Raw genomic sequence first — 23234 nt, 5'->3', positions numbered from 1 at the left:
CTTGTAATGGTTCCTTATATTTCTTTGAAATAATTATTCTTATTTCGGGGGTATTGATACATTCACAGGATCATAGAATTGACCGAATCCTTGGTGTTCATTTAACACAATATTTTCTATTGCTTCAACCTCAAATATTTTCATTTACCTTTTTCTGTGTAATACAAATTGTATATAAACAATAGAAAGCATTGTGTCATCTATATAATTCTAAAAGATTCATCTTTGTCTTGAAAACATCTTTATTCTTGTTCTTTCTTTTGGCACAGAGCTGTTTGTATCTGCTGAGTCATATCAGGATTGCCTCTCATACCTGTCACTCATCTTTGTCATCTCTAATCCAGATGTACCTGATATGACTTCTTCCTGTGAAACACATCATCCTTTTGACTCTTAATATAAACTTATGCTTTTAAGTATCAGTTTTCAATTTTTATTTACATATAATTAATTGCCAAAGTATTGCAAATACAATCTCATTTGATATTTTTTTAAACTATTTATGAGCAAACAGTCTAAATAACATCTTGTACCAAAGCACTCCATACTCTGTGCTAGGAAACACAGTAAATCGAACATTAACCAAATAGCTGGAGACCAGACAAGGATTGAGCCAAGAAAAGCCAGACAGAGAAGTGACAAGTGGATGTTTTCCATAGGCAAAAGGCAGTCATGCTCAAAGTCTCCAGAATCAAGACCCCACCTGTGAGCTTTGAAGGCTTCCTTCTCCTAAGCCTAGAGCCAGTTTTTCTATTCAACACATAGGTACAGAGTTTCCTTTGGAAAAGCTTTCTGCCCTTTTGCACCCCAATCCCAGCAGGGCAGGAGCCCCTCCATTCTCAAGGATCCACCTGATTCACCTGATTACCTCTTGGTTGAGAGAATTTGGTTGGTAGGATGTACTTTTTTTTACATCCTTGACTGTGGATATTTTTTTTCCCACACAAATGTTTTAGAACACTCAGGTGATGAAAAATTTCGTTTTTATTATATAGCTTGTTTGGTTTTGATGGCTCTGCACACGATTATAGCTTAGCCTCCTTTTTGTTGCATGATCTATTTCCTATGGATACACATTCCTCTCTATTTTTATATCTGTAACTTGCATTTTTATTATTTGGTACACACCCACTCCTCTTGTTGAAACTTCACAGGGTCTAGTTGTTCTTTACTGCCTGTTCACACCCACACTGTTTACAACTTAAGAAGTTGAGAGCTTATTCGTCCTTTCCATTTCCCAATTGGGGAAGAAATTTTCTCTTCCCTCCCTCCCACCCTCCCTTCTTTCCTTCCTTTCTCCCTCCCTCCTTCTTTTTTTTCTTCCTCCCTCCTTCCCTTCTTTCTTCCTAAAGAACTGAGTTTATTTTTTCGAAGTCATAGAGACCAGTATTTCTACTTGCCTTCATCCTTTTTGCTGTATTCTGTTGTATTTTTTTCCACATAAAACCCAGTCAGTCTCTCTTGTAAATATTTCTATATTCATCCTCAGTGTCAAAAGTCACAGAGACTAAGCAGATCTTTGAACTGCTGTTAAAAAAAATAAAACACTGTCATGTTGTCTCAGAGGTTAGCTAAGTTGTTCTTTCCAGCAAAATCTTTTCTCCCCATCTTATTTTTCTTAGGAATTGCCCCTTTTCAGGATATAATATGTACTTTGCCATTTTTGAAGGGGCTATGCACTGAAATATATAAGGTATAATTACAATAGGTAAAAAGAAACAGTGGAAAATGTTAGCTAACAACTGAGCAGAAAACTTACATCCCTTCCCATTGTGCCCTATCCTCTCTCATGCACATACACAACTGTGTGAGTAGCTGAAGCTGAGTAGCAGGCACAGCGTACAACCTGAATCCTTAGGCTTTCAAATCACAAAACCAGTGCAATCCCTGTTCTACTGTAGTTGTCCACTTTTTTTCTAACCAATTGTCTTAATAATGTTTAAATGCATGGTATTAGCAATAGTAATCTCGGTCTAAGCCCTCTTTCTACCCCATCTCCATGACATTGTTCATACCCTTGAATTCCAGGCTGAGGAAGAAGGAGAACAAGGAAATCACCAGGGGATGTTAAATAGGCTGACCATGTGCGGATAAGATCTGTTTCACTCTTCCTCAGTTTTTCTCCTAGGACTTTTCTGAAACTACCATTCCTCTATCCCAAATTTTTGCTCTTGAAATCACAAGATATCAAACCTAGAGAGTAAGGAGAACATTTAAGTTTCATCTCTTCTCTCCTGCATGTTGAAGAAAGGTCATTTTTACCTGGTTTCTTTCATGGGATGAGGGAGGGGTTTACCTTGGTGACAATTAGTAGTACAGATTCATCCTTCCCCAAGCTCTGGACAACCTTCAGTAATCTCTTGTATAAGTACTATTTGTCACCTTAGAATCTCCAGAATTCTTATAATTCAAGTGCAAAGTGTAACATTCTGGGCTAGGGATATACCTCAGTTGGTAGAGAGCTTGCCTCGCATGCCCTGGCATCCCTGTTCATCCCCAGCACCACACACACACACACACACACACACACACACACACACACACACACATACACACAAAAAAAAAGAAAGAAAAAGAAAAAACAACATTATTTTTAAACATTTTTTCACAATCAATTAGGCATCACCTGACCATTTAGAGAATTTTGTTTTTTCCTTACTGTGTCTCAGTTTTGTGATTATTTTCAAAAGGTCTGGCTGCTCTCATTTTAATATTTGTAGGAGCCTATTGTTAACATGCTTATGGCTCCGCTGCATGTTTACTAGTGGAAAGAGTCCAAAAGCATTCATATTTTTAGTAGAGGGTAATGCTTCAAATTTGAGTATATTATATACTACTAGATGTTTGCAAAGATTTACCTTCAAACTAGTCAGATATTCATAGTATGATAATTTTCAGGAGTCAGATTCACAATGGGTCACAATTATTGAATATATATTTTATGCTTATACAAAAATACTTATTTTTCTTTGGTTTTCTAGAATTAATAGTAGTATATTTATGTGCATTAAATGGAGGCAAACAGCACACCACCTGAGTTTCTTCCTTTGAGTCTGAACCCCATAGGCAAAAATACATGTTATGTAGTGTAACAGCTTAGAGCAAAACAGGTGTTTTTGTTCCCATACCAGTGCCATTTGTAGGTAAGGAAACAGGGACTCTTTTGTTGCTGATCTGGAACCCAAACATTGGTTTTCTGATTAAATCTAGCATATATCCATATAAGAAACAATGCAATACAATTTCCATACAATAATAAATGCTTACTAATAATATCACACACTTCTGTTGAGCTAAACAATTTATATAGATCCTCTTGTTCATTTTATTTCACCCTTATGACAACCTGTGTGTGGTAAGGTATCTCATTATGATCTTACAGTAAAGGCACCTGAAAGTTCAGAGAGGTTAGGCAAAGTATCCACGGTCAGCTAGATAGCCAGTAGAAAGGTTGGAATTTGAATGCAGATTTACTGGTCTCCAAATCCTATTTTAACTACACCAGCATAACATAAAGATGGTTTAAAGGCTTTGAAAAGATCTGGCTGGGTTTCTACTTAGACAACTTTTTAGTTCTGTATAGATTCTCAGGGTCATCTTATAACATGTATTTCTCATTTTGTGAAAATAAAACTACCCAAGGGGAAGAATGTTACCATGTTTTCCCCAAAGTGTTTATTCTTATTTATTCCATATATAACACAAAATGTTCTATCTCGAACACATTTCATCATAATATAAAAGACTTCTATCTGCAACGAGAATAAAATTATAGTCATTAAAACATTTTCATCATAAAGAAAATTACCCTGAATGTAGCTGCCCCTATATTATCCATTAGCTCTTTCCCTCAGGCCTGAGAAGGACATTTTCTCCAGGCTTTTTCCCACCCACCTAAGTGTTCTTTAATAACCTCTTTTGCCTCCTCAAAGCAGTGTTCACTATAGCGTTTGAATTCATAGCACCACTGTTGGCTAAAATATCTGTCATTCTCAGTCAGTGCTATTAGGAAAACCTAAGAAAATGCCTAGTAAAGCTCTCTTGTTTTCCCCAGTGTCTGATGTATTGTAAATTCTATGCAGTTCATGAAGGCCTATATTGGTAATAGAAATGGCTGGAGGAAATTATGGTAATCAAAGGGAATGGCACGTAGTGGAATCATCCTTTAATGATTCTGATAATAAATTGTACTGCTGTGAGCTAACTAGTTTAGTTCCATTATTCAAATTATCAGCAGCATAAATACCTTCTATGAAAGCCATTCTCAGAGTTATAACAGAGTTAGGTAGTTCTTCCACATATTAACCTCCCAAGTAAGTAAATGAGCTTTTTTTAATTCATTGGGCTTTTCTCTCACTTCTTCTCACATATATTCTATGCTTGGGACATGTAACCTGCTCAGTGTCCCCATCCCTCAACATCCACAGTGTTGTTTCTTTCTGGCATTTAAACCTTTGTTCCATCCTGAATACTTTGTTTACCCTGCCTGCAGCTTCTCCCTTCCACAAGGTTCATCTCTGGACAATTTCTAAGCCATTCCCACCTATCTAAGCTTCTTGAGGATAGAGATTCTATTTTACATGTCAATGTGTTTCTAACACATAATATAAAGTCTGACACTTATTAGTCACTCAATGAATTAACTAGATTTTGAACAGTCACTCATGATGTGTCAGGACAGTGATTGGCCCTGGGATGGCCCTGGGATGGCCCTGGGATGTAGAATAAAGGGAGCCCCACCCCTGCCCTCAGCTCTCCTCTGTCCCTCCAATCTGTGCTGCATACTGGTGGCTTATTTCTGTGTGTGTCTGCGTGTACCATTTCAATACTTGCTTTGTGTGTGTACCTTCTTTCTCAAAAGGACTGTAGGCTGCCAAAGGGAGGAACCAATGTTCTTTATTTTTGTTTTTACACATCATAGATTCCAAGTATATGTCTTAAGTTATTTGATTTAGCTATAGACATTCATTTTCCTCTGAGAGTCTCACTTGCTTCACCTATAAAATGGACATGAATGAAAAGCTTATATGATTCTGAATACAGGTGTGTGTGTGTGTGTGTGTGTGTGTGTGTGTGTGTGTGTGTGGAGAGAGAGAGAGAGAGAGAGAGAGAGAGAGAGAGAGAAAGATGTTATAATAGTAACAATCATAATAATAGTTCCAAGTCTTTTTTGTTGTTTTTATAAAACTTTTAATTCATTATTTATTTAGCTGTGCTGAGGGTTCAAACAGTGCCTCACACATGCTAGATAAGCAGTCTAACACTGAACTGCATCCCCTAGACCCCCAAATTGTTGAATTTCACCCCCGCCAAAGTTGTTGATTTCAAAGTATGGAAATTTGACCAGTTCTAGCTGTGTATAAGACACATCTTGGCATCAAACATAGGAATTTAGACTTTTATTTATTTAGTTAATACTTGATTCATAAGCTGATTAAACCCCTTGATCAAAAGCATAGTGATCAAAACACCAAGACACCCCAAAATCCTTCTAGGCTTTTAGGGCATTCTGGCTAAAAGGAAACCTTCTAAAGGAAAGCCTGTGGCCATTCAGAGAAGGGCTCTCCCATCCCTACCTCCAGTGGGACTCCAAGGAGCCTCTGGACAGGTGTGCCAATGTAAGAGTCTCACATGCAAAGACTCAAGAGTTTAATCCAACTTCTTCAACGTGGAAATGAGACCAAAGGCAAAGAGTCAAGTTCCTTCATGAACAGTGTTGGTGGCAACTTGGTTCTCTGAATGGTCACGGTTCTGTTTTCTGTTCTAGATCACTCAGAACACAATTGGCTTTGGCACTTGGAGAACTGAATAACTCTGAGCCTTTCTGAATTTAGAAATACTCATTCATTCATTCAACTTTTATCCATTAAATAAACAATCAGAAAGGCCCTATTCCAAACTCTTGTGATATAGCAGTGAACAAAACAGGCAAAATCCCATTCTTATCTTTTCTTAGGAAAGTTACCCAGGCTTAGAAGTGTCAGGACAAGGATTGGAACTCAGGCAGGATGGGCCTTGTCCTGTGGACTTGGCAGAGGGCACGTTGATTTACTCCCTCCATCAGCACTCACTCATTCAGTGGCCAGCTCAGAAGCCTGGAGAGAAACCCATGCAACTGAAGGATCTGGCCCTAATCGGGTTCTACCTGCTAGGGTATTGTTTCATATTTCCTAAACAAACTTAGAGTTCTGCTGAAACTGAAATTAACTGATATGTGCCTTAATAGGTTCTTTTATTTTTTCAGAGCTAATTCTTATAATTTATTGTGAATCTCTGGATTTCTGGAATCCTGCCTTGGACAGGCTCTTAGTAATTAAATTCCGAAGAACATTGTGTCCTAAAATCTCCGTGGTTCCTTGCAAAAGGAAATATTATTGCTATTATACCCTAGAAAAACAAAATTCTGCTATCTGAGCACCAACAGGCATTTTTTTCCTCATCTACATACTTAATCAGCTTCAAAATAATTATTTCCCATTCATGGTTAGTAGTAAAGTTGGGACATTTAACATTTTTTTCTCATTACTAAAATGATGCTTGTTTATTATAGGAAAATTAGAAAATATGGATGAATAAAAAGAAAACAATTAAAAACATTAATAATATCTAGACCTTTTTCTATAAAACAGCATAACTTGGAAGCTTGTAAAAATTTAAGAAAATGCTCATGTTAATTAGTCAAGTAATGGATTTTTTTAAAATTTAATAATCTCTCATTTATTGCTTTACATCTCTGGTGATAGAAACTGAGGTGGCTGGTATCAACAGATTGTCACACACTTACAATCCTCTTTAGTTTCTGTGTCTACCTATGGACATGTAGATATACTTGAGCTCTTTTTAAAAATTATGCCATTTTTTGTTAATCTGTAACATGTTTTGGGGGTTTAACAATTGTCATATTAATAGACATGGAGCCAGTGCCTTATTCTTAACAACGTATGATGTTCTACAGTATTCCACCTTGTTTCATTTAACCCACTCCCCTATTGAAAAATGGTTTCAAATATTTTTCCTTATACATAATGCCAAGTAAACCTATATATATATATATATATATATATATATCATTGTTTATGTATGATTTCTACTGCCATATTTTTTCAAGGTTTAATTACTTCTTAGGTAAAAAGTAAGCATATTTTATTAGTTCTTTAGATTAATAGACTCAGCTCGTTGGCCCATTTTGCTGTACTATAGATTAAAACCTTTGTATATCCAAACATACAGGCACACAGGGAAGCAGAGAGCTGTTGCAGTTCTCATCAGTGGTCCTCAGCTCCACTCCCTACCTCATCCCATCCCATGCGCCATCACTTCTCCTCACCTAACACTTCACAGGACCATACTCTGCACTGGGGGCCCCTCTGCATTTTCTGCAGTGAACCTTGTTTTGAAGACTCTTTCAAAAAGCCCCTGAGAGCTTTTCTGATCTCTCCCACTTTACATGCAGAAGAGCCCCCTCTTGCTCTCTGATCCCACCTTCTTCATCTCCCTGTGACAGCCCCTTTCTTCTTCTGCCTCCTATGAAACTTGATGGTGCACACATCTGAATGCCCTGATAGATGAGGAGTCTTTCAGTGGTAGAATTTATCTCAGCTGAATGCAACTTGTCAGCATGGAAATCTCAAAGACTGTTGATTAGACTTGGAGAATTTACCTAAAAATTAAACAGTCAGAGCCTAGTTTTTGCCTTTGAAGTCTGATTATAAGCTATAACTTGACAGTTATTAGAGAAATATTTAGAAAAGATAAAAACATACATGTTGTATGTGTATTTTGACCTTAAGGACTTTTTCTTTTATTTCCAGGACAGGGGTTAGTAAACTTTTCCTGTAAAGAGCCACATAGTAAATATTTTAGGTTTGGTCAGCCATAAAATCGCTGTTACAACTTCTGAGCTCAGCCATTATTGTGAAAGTGACCCTAGACACAAAGTGAACTAATGAACCAGTAGCAGCATTCTAATACAAATCTATTTACCAAAGTGCAATGGGCATTGACTTTTGGCCTATCACTGTGGCCAACATGTTCCAGGAGTTTTCTAGATCCAGATAGACTAACATGAGTTAGGTTCAGATTCTAGTTCTTCTACTCAAACTTTGTGACTTTGGACAAGTTCCTTAATCTCTCTGTCTTTTTCAATGCAAAGTAAGATTGATCTTATTTTCATGGTAGGCATCTAGTTTATGGGCTTGGAACTTAATGAGCACTGAGTGGTAGCTACCAATACTGCCTTCACTGGAAGTAGCAAATCTATGATAGTTTGCCAATCAGTGGATGGCAGACACTACTGGGCAACAATGGCAAGTTTCATGGCAGTCCTTTACAATACTTTCAAGACTGAATCTGGTATAGACAGACAGACAGACAGACAGACAGACACACACACACACACACACACACACACACACACACACACACACAGAGGAGTGTCTGATTCTTGCTGCAATAACATAAATCCTACTAATGAAAGATTTTGAAGATTATTTAGGGTGCCTGGAGCTATGATTATATGAAAGGTGGTACAGATCAGGCTTTAGGAAAAATTAGCAGTCAAGTAATTGTACCTAGAGATTTACATGAAGAAATACCTTTTTAGCTAAAACCAAAATATATATATTCATCTTTGGCGCTTTTCTGGCCTTTGTCATTTCCAAGCATTTCTGTTGTAGATCTTGCAAGATGCAAACACTCCAGTGGCCTTTCCACTGCCTATGAGATCCAGTTCAAACACCAGCATTGCAGGCAAGGTCCTCTGCAGCACATTTCTCCCCCTGATTTTGTCAATGCACCTTTCCTTGCACAGTGCAGGGGCTTCTACCAGACAAATTGATTTGCTTATTTGGGTTCCTAAAACTCTTCTCCCTTCCTGTTTTCCTTCCAGCCCAGTTTCTCCCTTTCTCCCCAGTTCTTCCTAATTCCCCTTCCCCCATTCTCTGCAGAGAGCCTATAGCTATGTTCTCCCCTTGGCCTCTAAGAACATTCCTGACTGTCCTTTCTTTTTTTTTTTTCCTTTTTGTTCTGCCTGTAACGATTCCTCCATATCTACTGTAAATAAGCAGCAAGTCCTGCAATATTGGAAGATCATGTGTGGAACAGAATCAAGTCTGGGTTTTTTAGTTCAAAAACTTGACTTTGTATCCTGGCTCCACCATCAATGCACTATGTGGTTGATGTGGAGAATGTTCTTTAATATTTCTGAGCCTTATTGTTTGTATTTATAAAACAGGAGTACTATCCCTACCTTTTAGAGTTTTGTGAGAATTAACTGAGGTTAAGCTAAATAGAGAGGCTGGGAGTCCCTGGAAAGTACCTGTCTCATGGGAGTTTTGCCCACAGGATTGGTTTGGTGTTATCTCCCTAGCAATGTAATAATTTGAAAGCAAGGCTATACCAAATTGTAACCTGTGATTAATTGCAGTGCCTAGCATTGTTAACAAAACTCAATAATCTTATTTGATTTATTTTAAAATTATTTAAAAATCCTTATCAATGTTATGTAAGGAAGCTCCAGTTTTTAATTTTATATGCTAGAATTAAGATCTTTATTAACTGATTGCAGAGGGATGCTTTAAAATGGATTGAAAATCAATCCAAAGTCTCATAAAATTGGTAAGACTGAGGGGAAAATACCAAAGATTTGCCAAAAAGAAGTAAGCAGAACTAAAATTGCTCTTCTTTTTTTTCATATTCTTTACAAAATGGCTGTGCTATGCTTTTCAGAAAGAATGTAAACAAAACCTGATGATATATATGGATTATGAGAGAATAAAAAGTATACACATTGAAAATAAAAATATTCCACACATTTCATGCATATCCATGATGCATAAATGTTTTTATACTATTTTTTAATATCTACCTCAGTAATTGCTCAGAAAACCTAATGAAGCAAGTACTGTCTCTCTTTTGCAGATTAGAATCTAAGACTCTGAGTATTTAAATACCCACTTGGGATCATAAATGTAGGAGCCAGGTCCTGGGTATGAACCTAGGTCTTCCCATTCCTGGCAGGCTGTCCTTCCTTTGTATTAGCCACCTAAGAAATAGCCACCTAAGGAACTTGGCTCCTCAGCAGCCTTGCAGAATCTATATGGCCCAAAGATGCAACTTCAAACAAAATCCTTTTTCAGTTTTTGTCAATTTGATAAAAGTCTTAAGAATTAAGATATAACTGATAAATATAATTATGCCATGAGATGCATGATTATATGACATATAGATAAAATTACCTTCTTTGCGTATAAGTTATTTAAGTTTCTACATCGGCTTTTGGCAACTGAATCAATTTCTTCATCTGAAACAGAAACTGAAATGTTCTTTCATGAGCATTTCAAAGGCTTGTTAGGATAAAATTAGAGAGTAAGTATAATAAGAAAATATATGTGCAAAGGAAAGTATTGTGATCTTATTAAAGTTATAAATATATACAGAAAAATTAATTGCATCAAGTTCTGTTTACCTAAAATTAATTAGTAGGTAATTAGCAACCCTGAAAAAGTTTCATTTTAAAAACTTCCATATTCATTATGAAGTATGAGCTTCAAGTTCTAATAAAGTTCCATGATGAAAGAGTTACAAAATCAGCCCTTACTGCATAGTGCAACATTTTAAAAGTTAATTAATTCTCTGACATTCAGCAATGTAACTAAATTACTTTATATAGTTGTTTGAGCACAATGTCTGTAATCTTCTGATTAAAATAGTGTCAAAATCATCAGTAGCAATTATTATTTACCCATCTACAGCCCTGTCACCCACTATCTCATCTTCCTCAGAATCTGAAGAGATTATTTTCCAGAGACTTTTAGAAACTTTTTGTTATAATAGAATGTGGGGGCAAATGAGACTTTTAAGTTTCAGGTTTCATAGGCAGACTTCCTGAACAAAAGTATATATTTTTCAAAATCTTAAACTGAAAAAAAAAAAATCTAGCAGGGCTCCATGCAGCATAATACCTGCTAAGTCACTAACGTTTACCCAGTGGTTTTTATTTAAATTTGTGCTGCTGCTATCATGATTTATTCCTACTTTACAGGATAATGAATCTAGATTTTATTTCTGTTCTTTGCCCAGACTTGTACAGCAGGCAAAGTGTTTGAAAATCAAAGGAAAAGAAGATATTGACTTGGATAATCTCTTCAGAGGTAAAAACAAAAACATGAGCAAAAACACAGAATATACTTTTTGTTGTTTGGAATGTCTTATCTGTTTGATTGTTTGGCTTTATCATTCCAATAGAGAGTGGTGGAAAAACTTGACCAGAAGTCAGGAGACTTGTCCTAGTCCCTACCCTGCACGTACAAATTTTCATCACTTCACACCCCTAAACCTCAATTTTCTCATTTTTAAAAGTAAAAAGACTTGTCAGGTGCACTGGCACACACCTGTAATCCCAGTGAGAAAGGAGGATTGAGAGTACAAAGCCAGCCTCAACAAAAGTGAGGCACTAAGCAATTCAGTGAGATCCTGTCTCTAAACAAAATACAAAAGAGGACTGGGGATGTGTCTCAGTGGTCGAGTGCACCTGAGTTCAATTCCCAGTACCCTCCAAAAATTAAAAAGGCTGAACTGTCTATCTTTATGATCCCCACTCAGGTTGGGACAGATCTAAATCTGCTGAAGTCATGGAGGTAAGTCAGGAGTGTCCCATTGCATTTGATAAGTTGAATGACTAAAGGTGTCTCATTAGGCAAGAAAGTTATTTGAAAAAGTTTAGTCATCAGAGCTGAGAAATTTGTTAGTGTGTAGGAAAAAGAATTTCATGTTTTAATTCCATTTGTTTTTTTTTTTTCAGTGAAGGCTCAGTGTAGCCCAAATTCTGAGGCTAGGTCCCATGGTAACAAGCTAAAGAATGAGTTTTCCCTTGGTTGTCTTATTTTAGTGTTAATGTTTTGATCTGGTCAGATGAAAATATTTATCATTTGTAGTTAGCATCCTGTGTCTCTGGCCACAGTAGTTCTATAAATTTTTCTCTCCCAGAACACAGTAATATTTGTTTATCTTCTAGAAGAAAGGAAAATTTGTGAGTTTTCTGCTGATTTTAGCAGAACACACCAAATTGGCACAATTGGGTAGCCCTGCAGTTCATCTCCAGGACAATTACTTGTTCAACTTTTCTGAAGAAGAAAAGAGCATGGATGGCTGTCATTGAACCAAAGGATCATGAGGTCTACAAGCAGTGCTAACCTGCTCATTTCAGTTGGAGAAAAGATGAATTTGGGGATTGGAAGACTTCCTGATTTTATCTCAGCAACAAAGAGGGAGGGTCTTTTCCTCAGAACAATGGAGGTCAAAAATTATATGGCTTTCATTGTGCAGCTTTATATTTCTCCTCATCAGAAGAGTTTCTAAATCATATAACCAGAGCTGAAGCTTGCTTTAAATAAATAACTGGTATTTTAGAAACTCCTCCATACAAATGTTCTCATCCATTTTACCAAGCCTTCATTCTGTAAGCAACATGTTTTGGAATCACATAAGGAGCCTTTAAAAAAAAAAAAGTGTCGGTGTTTTAATTCATATTTTGACACTTTTGAAAATTTCTCCACAGAGTAATTATGTATATGTTCTTGTTAAAACAGATACACAGTTTTGTAGTTCACATAGTAAAAGTAGTAATGAGGATCATCCTGACTAAAATAGAAAATATCACTAGCAAAATGCATTTGCATAATGTGAACGATGAAATCTCTTACAGCTTGTTCAGTATGCACTTGTTCTTTTCTGCATCACTTGTAAAAAGTTTATGCCCATATGCTTTTATTTATTCATGCATTCACTGTGTGCTTTAATTTAAACATTACAGTTTCTTCATAGTGGAGGTCATTGGTAACAGATATGGCAGTGATATCAGAAGACATGCAGAGAAACACCTGCCTCGGCTGCCTGTGGACCCCTAATTCTCTGCATGGGGAAATACCATGGGGGTCTCTTTGATTGCATAGAAATATCCAGGTGGTACTCACAGATCCAGCTTTCTCAGTCTAGCCTGTCACCCAGAGCTGTTCTTCCTATATCAGACTAATCCCCATTATTATAGTCAAGATCATTTGCTCTGGTTCTAACCTGGATAAGACAAAATAACAAGAATCAATGTTACTAATGTTATTAAATGATCATTTAACATTATCCTTTTATTTTTAAGCCTGTTAATCTAAAGTCCTTATTGCCTCCCACCCACATAAATTTGAATGATCAGCCTCTTATTAGGAGTCTTTTTTTAATGAAAAATGAACTAAAATTTGTTCTCTATTTCTCCCATAATAGGAAATTTTATACATTGCATTTGTAGAGATTGGGTACACATGTACACATATATATATGGATTCTGATTTTCATCTTAGACGTGCTTTCAGATTTTACTTGTAACCATCTTTAATTCTGAAATCATTCTATATACAATAGACACATTTGGCATGTATAATGAAAAAATTTAAAGATACCTTTTTTAAATTTTCAAACATAATTCTGAGAGATGGAACATTCTATCTTTTTTCCTTAATAATGTGTCAAAATATAAAGTTACTTTCTAATGATACAAGTTTGTTGAGGAAAGCATGGTTTTCTTAAAAGGATGTTTGGTGGTGAAATTGACAGGTTTTCAGTTGGAGTTTAAATAAATAACTGGTATTTTAGATATTCAGTTGGAGTTTGTCTCACTAATCTTCAGTTTACAGGAAAGCTTCATGAATGTGCCACCCAAGACAGGACTAGTGTACATTTCCTCTGTACATTTTATTAATTAATGCATGAGCAACACCACTGGTCCCTTCTGCAGGATGGAGTTGAGCATCTGGGCAGTGGCCTCTCCAGTTTTTACCCTTGCTAACTGAGTGTTCTACAGAGAATGGGACAAAACTGCTCCTGTAGTACAGCTTGAGTGAGGCTAATTGGAATGCATTTGCACTGATGCTAAGGGACCTGCTCATCTGCACACTGTGTCTTTTTACCCTGCAGAATGCTTGAGAGCTAGAGCAGCTAAGACCAGGCTCCTTGAACAGAGGTCACACTATCTGGGCCCCCTAATTTCACCACACCAGGGGACCCCTTTGTAATTGTGTAAATTTCAACTAGACAGTTGTTTCTTTTTTAACATATTTATTTTTTGGACTCTAATATGTAACTAATACTCATTTTTAATTCAAAAATTGCTTAAGTCTAAAAATGCAAAAAGGTAAATATTATTAATGAATCCTTCATAGATTCATATTTTTAAATTTATTTTTTATTCTAATTTGTTATATGTGACTGTAATTCACATTTTTTTTCAACTGGTAAAGAATTATATTTGGTGATCTTCATTTAGATTTGTTTCCCCACTTATTGATATGTTACTTTCCTAAGTCAGCTCAGATATATCTGCCAGATTCTTTCTTTTTTAAGTAAAATGTTTTAGTTGAGTACACAAGAGATCACATCCCCTTAATCACCAGTTGGGTCGGGAAGCAAAAGCTGACCCTGTGCTGACAACATGCAGTCCCCTGACCTCCTCCTGACAGGGTAACCACTGATCTGACTTCACTCACTACCTCTGACTTTTGCCCCATTTTGAACATTTTATACATGGAATAATAGCCTGTGTACTCTGATATGTCTGACTTCTTTTGCTGATGTATTTGTCAGATCCTTTCAAATCATGCTTTGTTTAGTCTCATTGCTGCATACTATTAAGTTTTGTGAAAACATAATTTATCCATTTCAATGTTAACTATCTTCAGTTTTGCATTCTTGCCAATGGTGCCACCAGGAATATTCTGTGTGATTTTGTGGGTATGTGTATGCATTTTTGTGGAGTAAACATCAGTGAGGGGGCTATCTGGGTAATTAGGTTTGCTTAAGTTCAACTTCACAAGCTAGTATCAAATGTTTTTACAAAATGGTTTATTATTACTCCCACCAGCACAGGACAGAAATTGTGCTCTGCATCCTTGCCAGAACAGATTATTTGTCAATCTCTAATTTTAGCCATTTTTTTTTACATTTCCCTAAGATCCAGTGAGCCTTGTACACATTTTCTGAGTTTGTTGGCCATTGAATGTCCTCTTTGATGAAGTATCCCCCCATTTGTCTTTTTTTGAGAGAGAGAATTTTTTTAATATTTATTTTTTAGTTTTCGGCGGACACAACATCTTTGTTTGTACGTGGTGCTGAGGATCGAACCCAGGCCGCACGCATGCCAGGAGAGCGCGCTACCGCTTGAGCCCCATCCCCAGCCCCATCCCCATTTGTCTTTTAGATTGTCTTCTTATTATTGATATGCAGGGGTTCTTTTTGTGGGGTGATGGATCCACTGTTGATAGATATTGCAGATACCTTCTCCAGCCTCTTATTTGCCTTTTCACTCTCTTAATGATGCCTTATGGCAAATACAAATTCCAACTTTCAATGTAGTTCATCAGTCCTTCCTGTTTTGGTTAGCACTTTTAGCATCTCATTTGATTGATTGATTGATTGATTGATTGATTGATTGATTGATTGATTGATTTAGCCTATTCAGTGTTCATGAAGGTGCTTTTCTATTTTTCATTGTAAATTATTTTTTATCTTTCAATCTAGATCCATAATGGACCTGGAACTGATTTTATATATGGTATAATGTAGGGTTCAAAATTTATTTTCTCTGTGAATTTTCTCTGTGAATGTCAGATGACTCAGCACCAGGTATTAAGAATCTCTTTCTTCCACTAATGTTTGGCAATGTCACTTTGTCATAAATCAGGTTAACTATATATGTGTGGATCTGTTTCTGAATTCTGTTTGGTTCCATTGTTTATATGATTATTCTTTTGTCAATATCAAGCTGTCTTAATTAATTATCACAGCTTTGTGTAATAAATCCTGATCTAAAAATGTCACTCCTCAACTTTGTTCTTCTATAGTATTGTCCTATTTTTGTCCCTTTACATTTCTAATTAGCTTACCTATTTACCACACACTTACCCCATACGACCTACTCTGATTCTAATTAGAATTATAGCGAATTGGTACACCAGTTGCAGGTACGTTGGCACCTTCTAAGTCATGAATGTGGTATATCCTTCAGTTTCATAATTTTCAATAATATTAGGCAGTTTCCCTGAGTTAGCATCTCCACGATTGAATAGATATAATGATAGCAAGGCCATCTTTGTCTTATTCCCGATCTCAGAAGGAAACATTTTTATGTTTAAATAAGTATGACATTTGATGTAGTTTTTTTAATGCCCTTCAGAAGATGAAGGAATTGTCCCCATTTCTAGTTTGCTGTTTTTATATTTTCACTAATGAGTATTGAATTGTATCAAATGCCTTTTCTGCTCCAATTGAGAGGATCATATAATTTTTCACTTTTATTCTGCTAATGTGGCAAGTATTATTATGATGATTCTTAAGAGAATTTTTGTTTAAATATACTGTAAATAAGGAAAAGTGTACAAATTTCACGTTGTTTACTTAATGAATTCCCCCCTCCAAAATGAACATTCATATATTTCACTCAAATTAAGAAATAAAGCCAACAATTGTGAGAGTTTTTGTTTTTGTTTTTGTTTTTGTGCTGAGGATTGTGGCAAATGGGTGCTTTATGACTGCTCTGCATCCCCAGTGCTTTTTATTTTTTTATTTTTAGACAGGTTCTTGCCAAGTTGCTTAGGCTGTCCTTGAACTTGGAATCTTCCTACCTTAGACTTTCAAGTTGCTGAGATTTCAGGTGTGTGCCATCTCACCCTGAGTAAGTCCCTTAATTTAGGTAGTTCTTGTTTCACCTGCTTCCAATATGCATGCATTTCAATTGTTATGATTTTGGTAAATAACATCAGTCCCTCCTCAGCACAGTTCAGATTTCAATTACCAAGGTATGCTAACTATGAGTGATTACATGAAGTACTAAGATTTCATCCTGACCAGTGATCAGAGACATCACTTTTTTTTCAAAGTCTTTTGGTGTTTAATGATAGCACATCTTTTGGTTCATAAGCTGTCAACAAAGTGTGTAGTTGGGTTGCCTGTTTGTCTCCCAGTGATAAACCCACATAATATTTTATGAAGTTGCATGATTCAAAATGGGATTGGTCAACAAATATGAAAGTACAGCAAAAAAGGAATTGATAACACAAGAACTGAAATTCTAATCAAATAGAAACAGATTTGTAGAAAAGTAGCCAACCATAGAAATGGTGAATCTGCCACCATTCCAACCATGGATGTACAGCCAGAGACTTTAGTGAAGGCAAACCCATTGACATAAACAAGGAATGTAGTTTCTTGTTTCAGGATAAAGACATTGCACAGGAAGTGATGTTGACAAGAAACAAATTCAATGTTTAAATGTAAATCACAGTATACTATTTAAATATTCTTACACTATTTTAAAATTTTCCCAAATATTTATGATTGATGTAAAAAGAGATGTTAATGTTTTAACCAAAATTTGTAAAATTCATGGGAAAATATCATAATTTTTCCCATTGATTATTAAATCGGTTTGCGTGGTCTCAGCTTGCATAGTGAATTTTATAGCCACATGCTACCATGCCATGTGAACACTGCCTTTATTTTTCAAAAGACTTTCTTCAAAAATGTTTATAGGAGAAATCTGTTTGTAATTTTTTTGTATTAATGTAATCACATTTCAGTATTACAAGTTCAATGACCTCATAAGTGAATTGTATCCACTATTTTTCCATTCCATGAAGAGTTATTTCATGACATTTGTTTAACTATTTAGATGAATTCACCAGAAAAGTTATTTGAGCATGGTGATTTCTTCACAGGAAGAAATTGCACATTAAATTTCTCTAATAAATTGAAGACTTTAGATTTTTGAAATTCTCATTGTATCAGTTTTTCTAGGAATTTGTCTTTTTCATTTAAATTTTCAAGTTTGTTGCTATAAAATTATTCACAATATCTCCTGATGACTTTTTTGGTGCATATAGATTCTAAGGTCATGTCCGTTTCCCTTCCTGAAATCAGTACCCTGTGAACTCACTTGCTCATTCTCCATTTCTGTTTCTTTCCTCCCTCTCTCTCTTTCTCACTCTCGTTCTCGCTCTATCTTTGCCTCTCCTGATTAATCTGGCTTGAAATTTGACCATCTTTTCAATGAACCAACTGTTGGCTGAGTTGATTTTTTTTCTACCATATACTTCTTTTCTCTTATTAATTTCTGCTATTTTATTTTTGCCTTCCTGCCTTCCACCGTATATGGGTTTAATTTGCTTTTGTTTTTCTGACTGCTTTAAATGTTACCTAGAACTTTCATTTTTAATATACTTTAGTATATGTACTTGAAGCTATGAATATTCATCTAAACATACTTTGTCTACATTTTGTAAGTTTTTCAAATTTCTCAATCATTTAATTCAAAATATTTTATCATTTAGATTGTGATTTCCTCTTTTACCTATGGGTTGAAGTATACTACTTCTTTTCCAAATAGTTGGGGACTTCCATATCTTCTCAATACTGATTTCTAGCTTTATTTCACTAGGCAAAGAACATATTCTGAACAATAAATTAACAAATTTATCATGTTGTTAGATATTTTTTATACTCACTGATATTTCTTTCTTTCTTTGCCCTCTTTATTCTTTGGGTTCCTGAAGAAATGTGGTAAAATTCTCTGCTATGACTGTAATATTATTTCCTTCTCCTTTTACATGTGTATTTTATGCTATATTTTTAGACTCATATAAAGTTAAAATCACTGGTAAACCTAATTAATGGACTGTCATCATTTTGAAATACTCCTCTTTATTTCTCTTATGTTTAATTTCCTTTGTCTGATATTAATATTGTTATATAAGTTTTCTTCAGGTTAGTGTTTGGATATTATATATTTTCCCATCCTTTTATACGCTGCTTATCTAAGCATATCTATTTAAATGGCATACAAGTTTCACTTTTAAGTACAACCCATTTATAGTAGTCTTTTAATTGGGATAGTTAATATATCTACATTTAATTTTATTGCTCTTAATTTGGATTATGGCTACCTTCCTAATTATTTTCTATTTCTCTCAATAGGTTATATATTCAAATGTATGAATTTTGCTTTATTTTATTAGCTAAGTTTATTTTAGTAAACCATTTCTCCTCACTTGCCTTGCTGGTTGAACATTCCAAACATTCTTTTAGCAGAGCTCTGATCCACTGCAGTATACAACTTTGCATAGGATGATTTTTCCTCTGACTAGAAAACATTCCTATTGGAGTGTCTGTCAGCTTTATTTGTCTACATATGTCCTTTTTTTAACCTTAAAAGTTTGGGGGGAAGTGGGGGAGGCAGGTAGCTATTTATTTATTTATTTATGTATCTATTTTCTCACTAAGTTGGTAAGTTTGGCCTCGACCTTGCTATCCTACCACCTGAGCATCCCTAGCCTCTGGGATTATAGTTACCTTAACTTTTTTTAAAATTTTAATTTGTTATATATGACAACAGAATGCATTATAATTCATATTACACATATAGAGTACAATTTTTCATCTCTGGTTGTTCACAAACTAGAGTCACATCCTTCGTGTCTTCATACGTGTACTTGGGGTAATGATGACCATCACATTCCACCTATGACCCTCCCTATCCCCTCCCTTCCCTTTTCCCCTTTGCTCTATCTAGAAATAATTTAATCCTCCCCCAGCCTGGAGCATATTATGACTCAGCATCCTTAAATCAGATCAGCATCATTAAATCAGAGAAATCACTTCAGCATTTGGTGTTTTGGGATTGGCTAATTTTACTTATCATTATACTCTTCAACTTCATCCATTTACTGGCAGATGCTATGATTTTATTCTCTTCTAATGCTGAATAATATTCCATTTTCTGTGTGTGTGTATCATATTTTTTTATCCATACATCTACTGAAGGGCATCTAGGTTGGATCCATAATTTAGCTCTTGTGAATTGTGCTGCTATAAACATTGATGTAGCTGTGTCCCTGTAGTATCCTGTTTTTAAGTCTTTTGGGTATAATCCAAGGAGTGGGACAGCTGGGTCAAATGGTGGTTCCATTCCCAGTTTTCCAAGGAATCTCCATACTGCTTTCCAAATTGGCTGCACCAATTTGCAGTCCCACCAGAAATGTATGAGTGTACTTTTTTCCCTGCATTCTTGCCAGCACTTACTGTTGTTTGTCTTCTTAATAGCTCTCATTCTGACTGGAGTGAAAGGAAATCTTAGAGTAGTTTTGATTTGCATTTCTCGAATTGCTATAGATGTTGAACCATTTTTTCATACGTTTGTTGATTGACTGTATATCTCTTCTGAGAAGTGTCTGTTCAGTTCCTGGGCCCATTTATTGATTGGGTTATTTGTTTCTTTGGTGTTAAGGTTTTTGAGTGTTTTATATATCCTAGAGATTAGTGTTCTATCTGATGTGCTTGTGTGAAAGATTTGCTCCCATTCTGTAGGCTCTCTATTCACCTCACTGATTGTTTCTTTTGCTGAGAAGAAGCTTTCTAGTTTGACTCTATCACATTTATTGATTCTTGATTTTAATTCTTGCCAAACAGGAGTTTTATTAAGAAAGTTAGAGCCTGATCTGACATGATGGAGATTTGGGCCTAATTTTTCTTCCATTAGGTGCAAGGCCTCTGGTTTAATTCCTAGGCCTTAATCCACTTTGAGTTGAGTTTTGTGCATCGTGAGAGATAGAGGTTTAATTTCATTTTGTTACATGTGGATTTCCAATTTTCCCAGCACCATTTGTTGAAGAGGCTGTCTTTTCTCCAATGTACATTTTTTGTATTTTTGTCTAATATAAGATAACTGAAGTTGTGTGGGTTAGACTCTGTCTCCTCTATGCTGTACCACTGATCTACAAGTCTATTTTGGTGCCAGTACCATTCTGTTTTTGTTACTATTGCTCTGTAGTATAGTTTTAGGTCTACAATAATAATGCCTCCAGCTTCACTCTTCCTGCTAAGGATTGCTTTGGCTATTCTGGGTCTTTTATTTTTCCAGAAGAATTTCATGATTGCTTTCTCTATTTCTATAAGGAATGCCACTGGGATTTTGATTGGGATTCCACTGAATCTTTATTGTGTTTTTGGTAGTATGGTCATTTTGACAATATTAATTCTGCCTATCCAAGAACAAGGGAGATCTTTCCATCTTCTAAGGTCTTCTTTAATTTCTTTCTTCAGCGTGCTGTAGTTTTCATTATAGAGGTCTGTCATCTCCTTCATAAAGTTGATTGCCAAGTATTTTACTTTATTTTTTGATGCTATTGTAAATGGGATAGTTTTCCTCATTTCCCTTTCAGCAGATTTGTCACTGATATACAGAAATGCCTTTGATTTATGGGTGCTGATTTTGTGTCCTTCTCCTTTGCTGAACTCATTTACTAGTTCTAGAACTTTTCTGGTGACGTTTTTGCATCTTCTAAGTGTAGAATCATATCGCCAACAAATAGTGCTAATTTGAGTTCTTTACCTATCCGTATCCCTTTAATTTCTTTTGTCTGTCTAATTAGACTTAAAGATAAGAACCATATGATCATCTCAATAGATACAGAAAAAGCATTTGACAAAATACAGCACCCCTTCATGTTCAAAACACTAGAAAAACTAGGGATAACAGGAGCATATCTCAACATCATAGAAGCTATCTATGCCAAGCCCCAGAGCAACATCATTCTAAATGGGAAAAAAAAAAATGAAAGCATTCCCTCCAAATCCTGGAGCAAGACAGGGTTGCCCTCTTTCACCACTTCTATTTAACATAGTTACCTTAATTTTTGAAGAATATTTTCAATGGTTATAAAATGAATTTATTTTTCTGGCTTTAAATGTGATATTCCTTCTCAATAACTCAAGTCACCTATAGCTTTATTGTGTCTCTTTTGAAAGGAGTTTGTTGCAGGGTATAGCATATTTTTTCTAATTGCTTGAGATTCTACTATTGGCTTTGGTGTTCATCAGTTTACTATGAAGTGCTTAGATGTAGTTCTCATTGTATTTCTTTTGGGACTTGAAGTGCATCTTATGTCTATGGTATGTCTTTAATCAGTTTGAAAAATTTAACTATTATCTCTTCAAGTAGTTTATGTTCCATTCTCTATTTTCACCTTTTTTGAGACTCCATATGCAAATATATTAGACATTTTATTGTTCTAAAGTCTTATATGCTCTTTTGTATCCCTCATTTTTTTCTTCATGTGCTTCAGTCTTTTACTTTTTCTAGTGGTATATCTTCAAAGTGTCTAATGCTATCTCCACATTGCTTTACACCCATGTAATGAATTTTTAATTAAATCTTTGTATATTTCAGTTCTGAAATTTCCATATACTTGATGATTTATAGAAATAGTTCTCAAATAAAATTCTCCTTCTTGCCATGTAATGTCAAACACATTAGTCATAGTTGTTAGTTCAGTGCCTTAAATGAGAGTATTGAATCATCTGAGGACCTGCTTTTGTCACTTTTTGTAGAAGACTGAGATGTATTCAAGTATTCATATCATAACTGGGAAGAGAATTTTTACTTTATTCTTGCTTAATGGCCACAAAGAACTCCACTGGATGATTCTACTATAATTTGTTTAATCAAATGATCTTCATGAATGCTTGTATTTTCAGACTCATATTTAACTAAAAAGACCAAGTAAATTCTGGTACAATTGTATATGGTCATTTTAAAGAATATTTCTAAGGATTAATATCTGGGTGGAGAATCCTTAAATTAAAAAGTGTGCAGATTTTAAATTATGATGCTAATTTCAACCTTTCTTAAAGTATTTGTAGCTTGAGTGTATGAGACTAATTTTTCACTGTTTCCTTACAAGTAATTACTGGTTTACTTTTTTTCATTTTGCCAATTTGGAGAAGAAAAATAACTTATCTGGATAATAAAGAGTTGTCCTACTTTTGATTATTTTTCTTTGATTAGAAAATGTTTTATTTTTCTGTCATTTACTGAAAGTAGCTTTGTTTATCTAGAATCTTTTTTCTTATTACTTTTGTTATTGTATATTTTGAAGCAGGCTTATTGTATTTATGGATATCTCTCTTACAAAGAGATTCTGTGTGTATCCTCACCTTGTCCACTTTTTCTTTTCAACTAAAGATAAATTTTATGTAATCTAATAATTTTTTCTTTTGTGGTTTCTAGTTTTCATTTCATCTTATTCCAACATCAAGATTATACCTTTCCTTTAGAAAAATCTCTGGATTCATATTTTTTACACTTAAGTCTATACTTTAAGTGAAATTCTCTTATGTAAAAATCAAGGTATAATGCCAGC

General features: G+C 35.2%; 1 protein-coding gene across 9 annotated transcripts in view; it reads left to right on the top strand.

Annotated features, from left to right (window-relative positions):
• The window catches only part of L3mbtl4 (L3MBTL histone methyl-lysine binding protein 4), a 458743-nt gene that overhangs the window by 330492 nt on the left and 105017 nt on the right, over positions 1-23234 (top strand). For all 9 annotated transcript variants that reach the window (XM_078030356.1, XM_078030355.1, XM_078030359.1 and 6 more), the window contains one exon: positions 11080-11150. In XM_078030356.1, the coding sequence (XP_077886482.1) occupies positions 11080-11150 (71 nt within the window). The remainder of the gene's footprint in view (positions 1-11079; positions 11151-23234) is intronic.

The sequence above is a fragment of the Ictidomys tridecemlineatus genome, chromosome 13 (assembly GCF_052094955.1).
Source record: "Ictidomys tridecemlineatus isolate mIctTri1 chromosome 13, mIctTri1.hap1, whole genome shotgun sequence".
Classification (NCBI taxonomy): Eukaryota; Metazoa; Chordata; class Mammalia; order Rodentia; family Sciuridae; genus Ictidomys; species Ictidomys tridecemlineatus.
The sequence above is the reverse complement of the archived record's forward strand: the minus strand, read 5'-3'. Positions and strand labels throughout refer to the sequence as shown.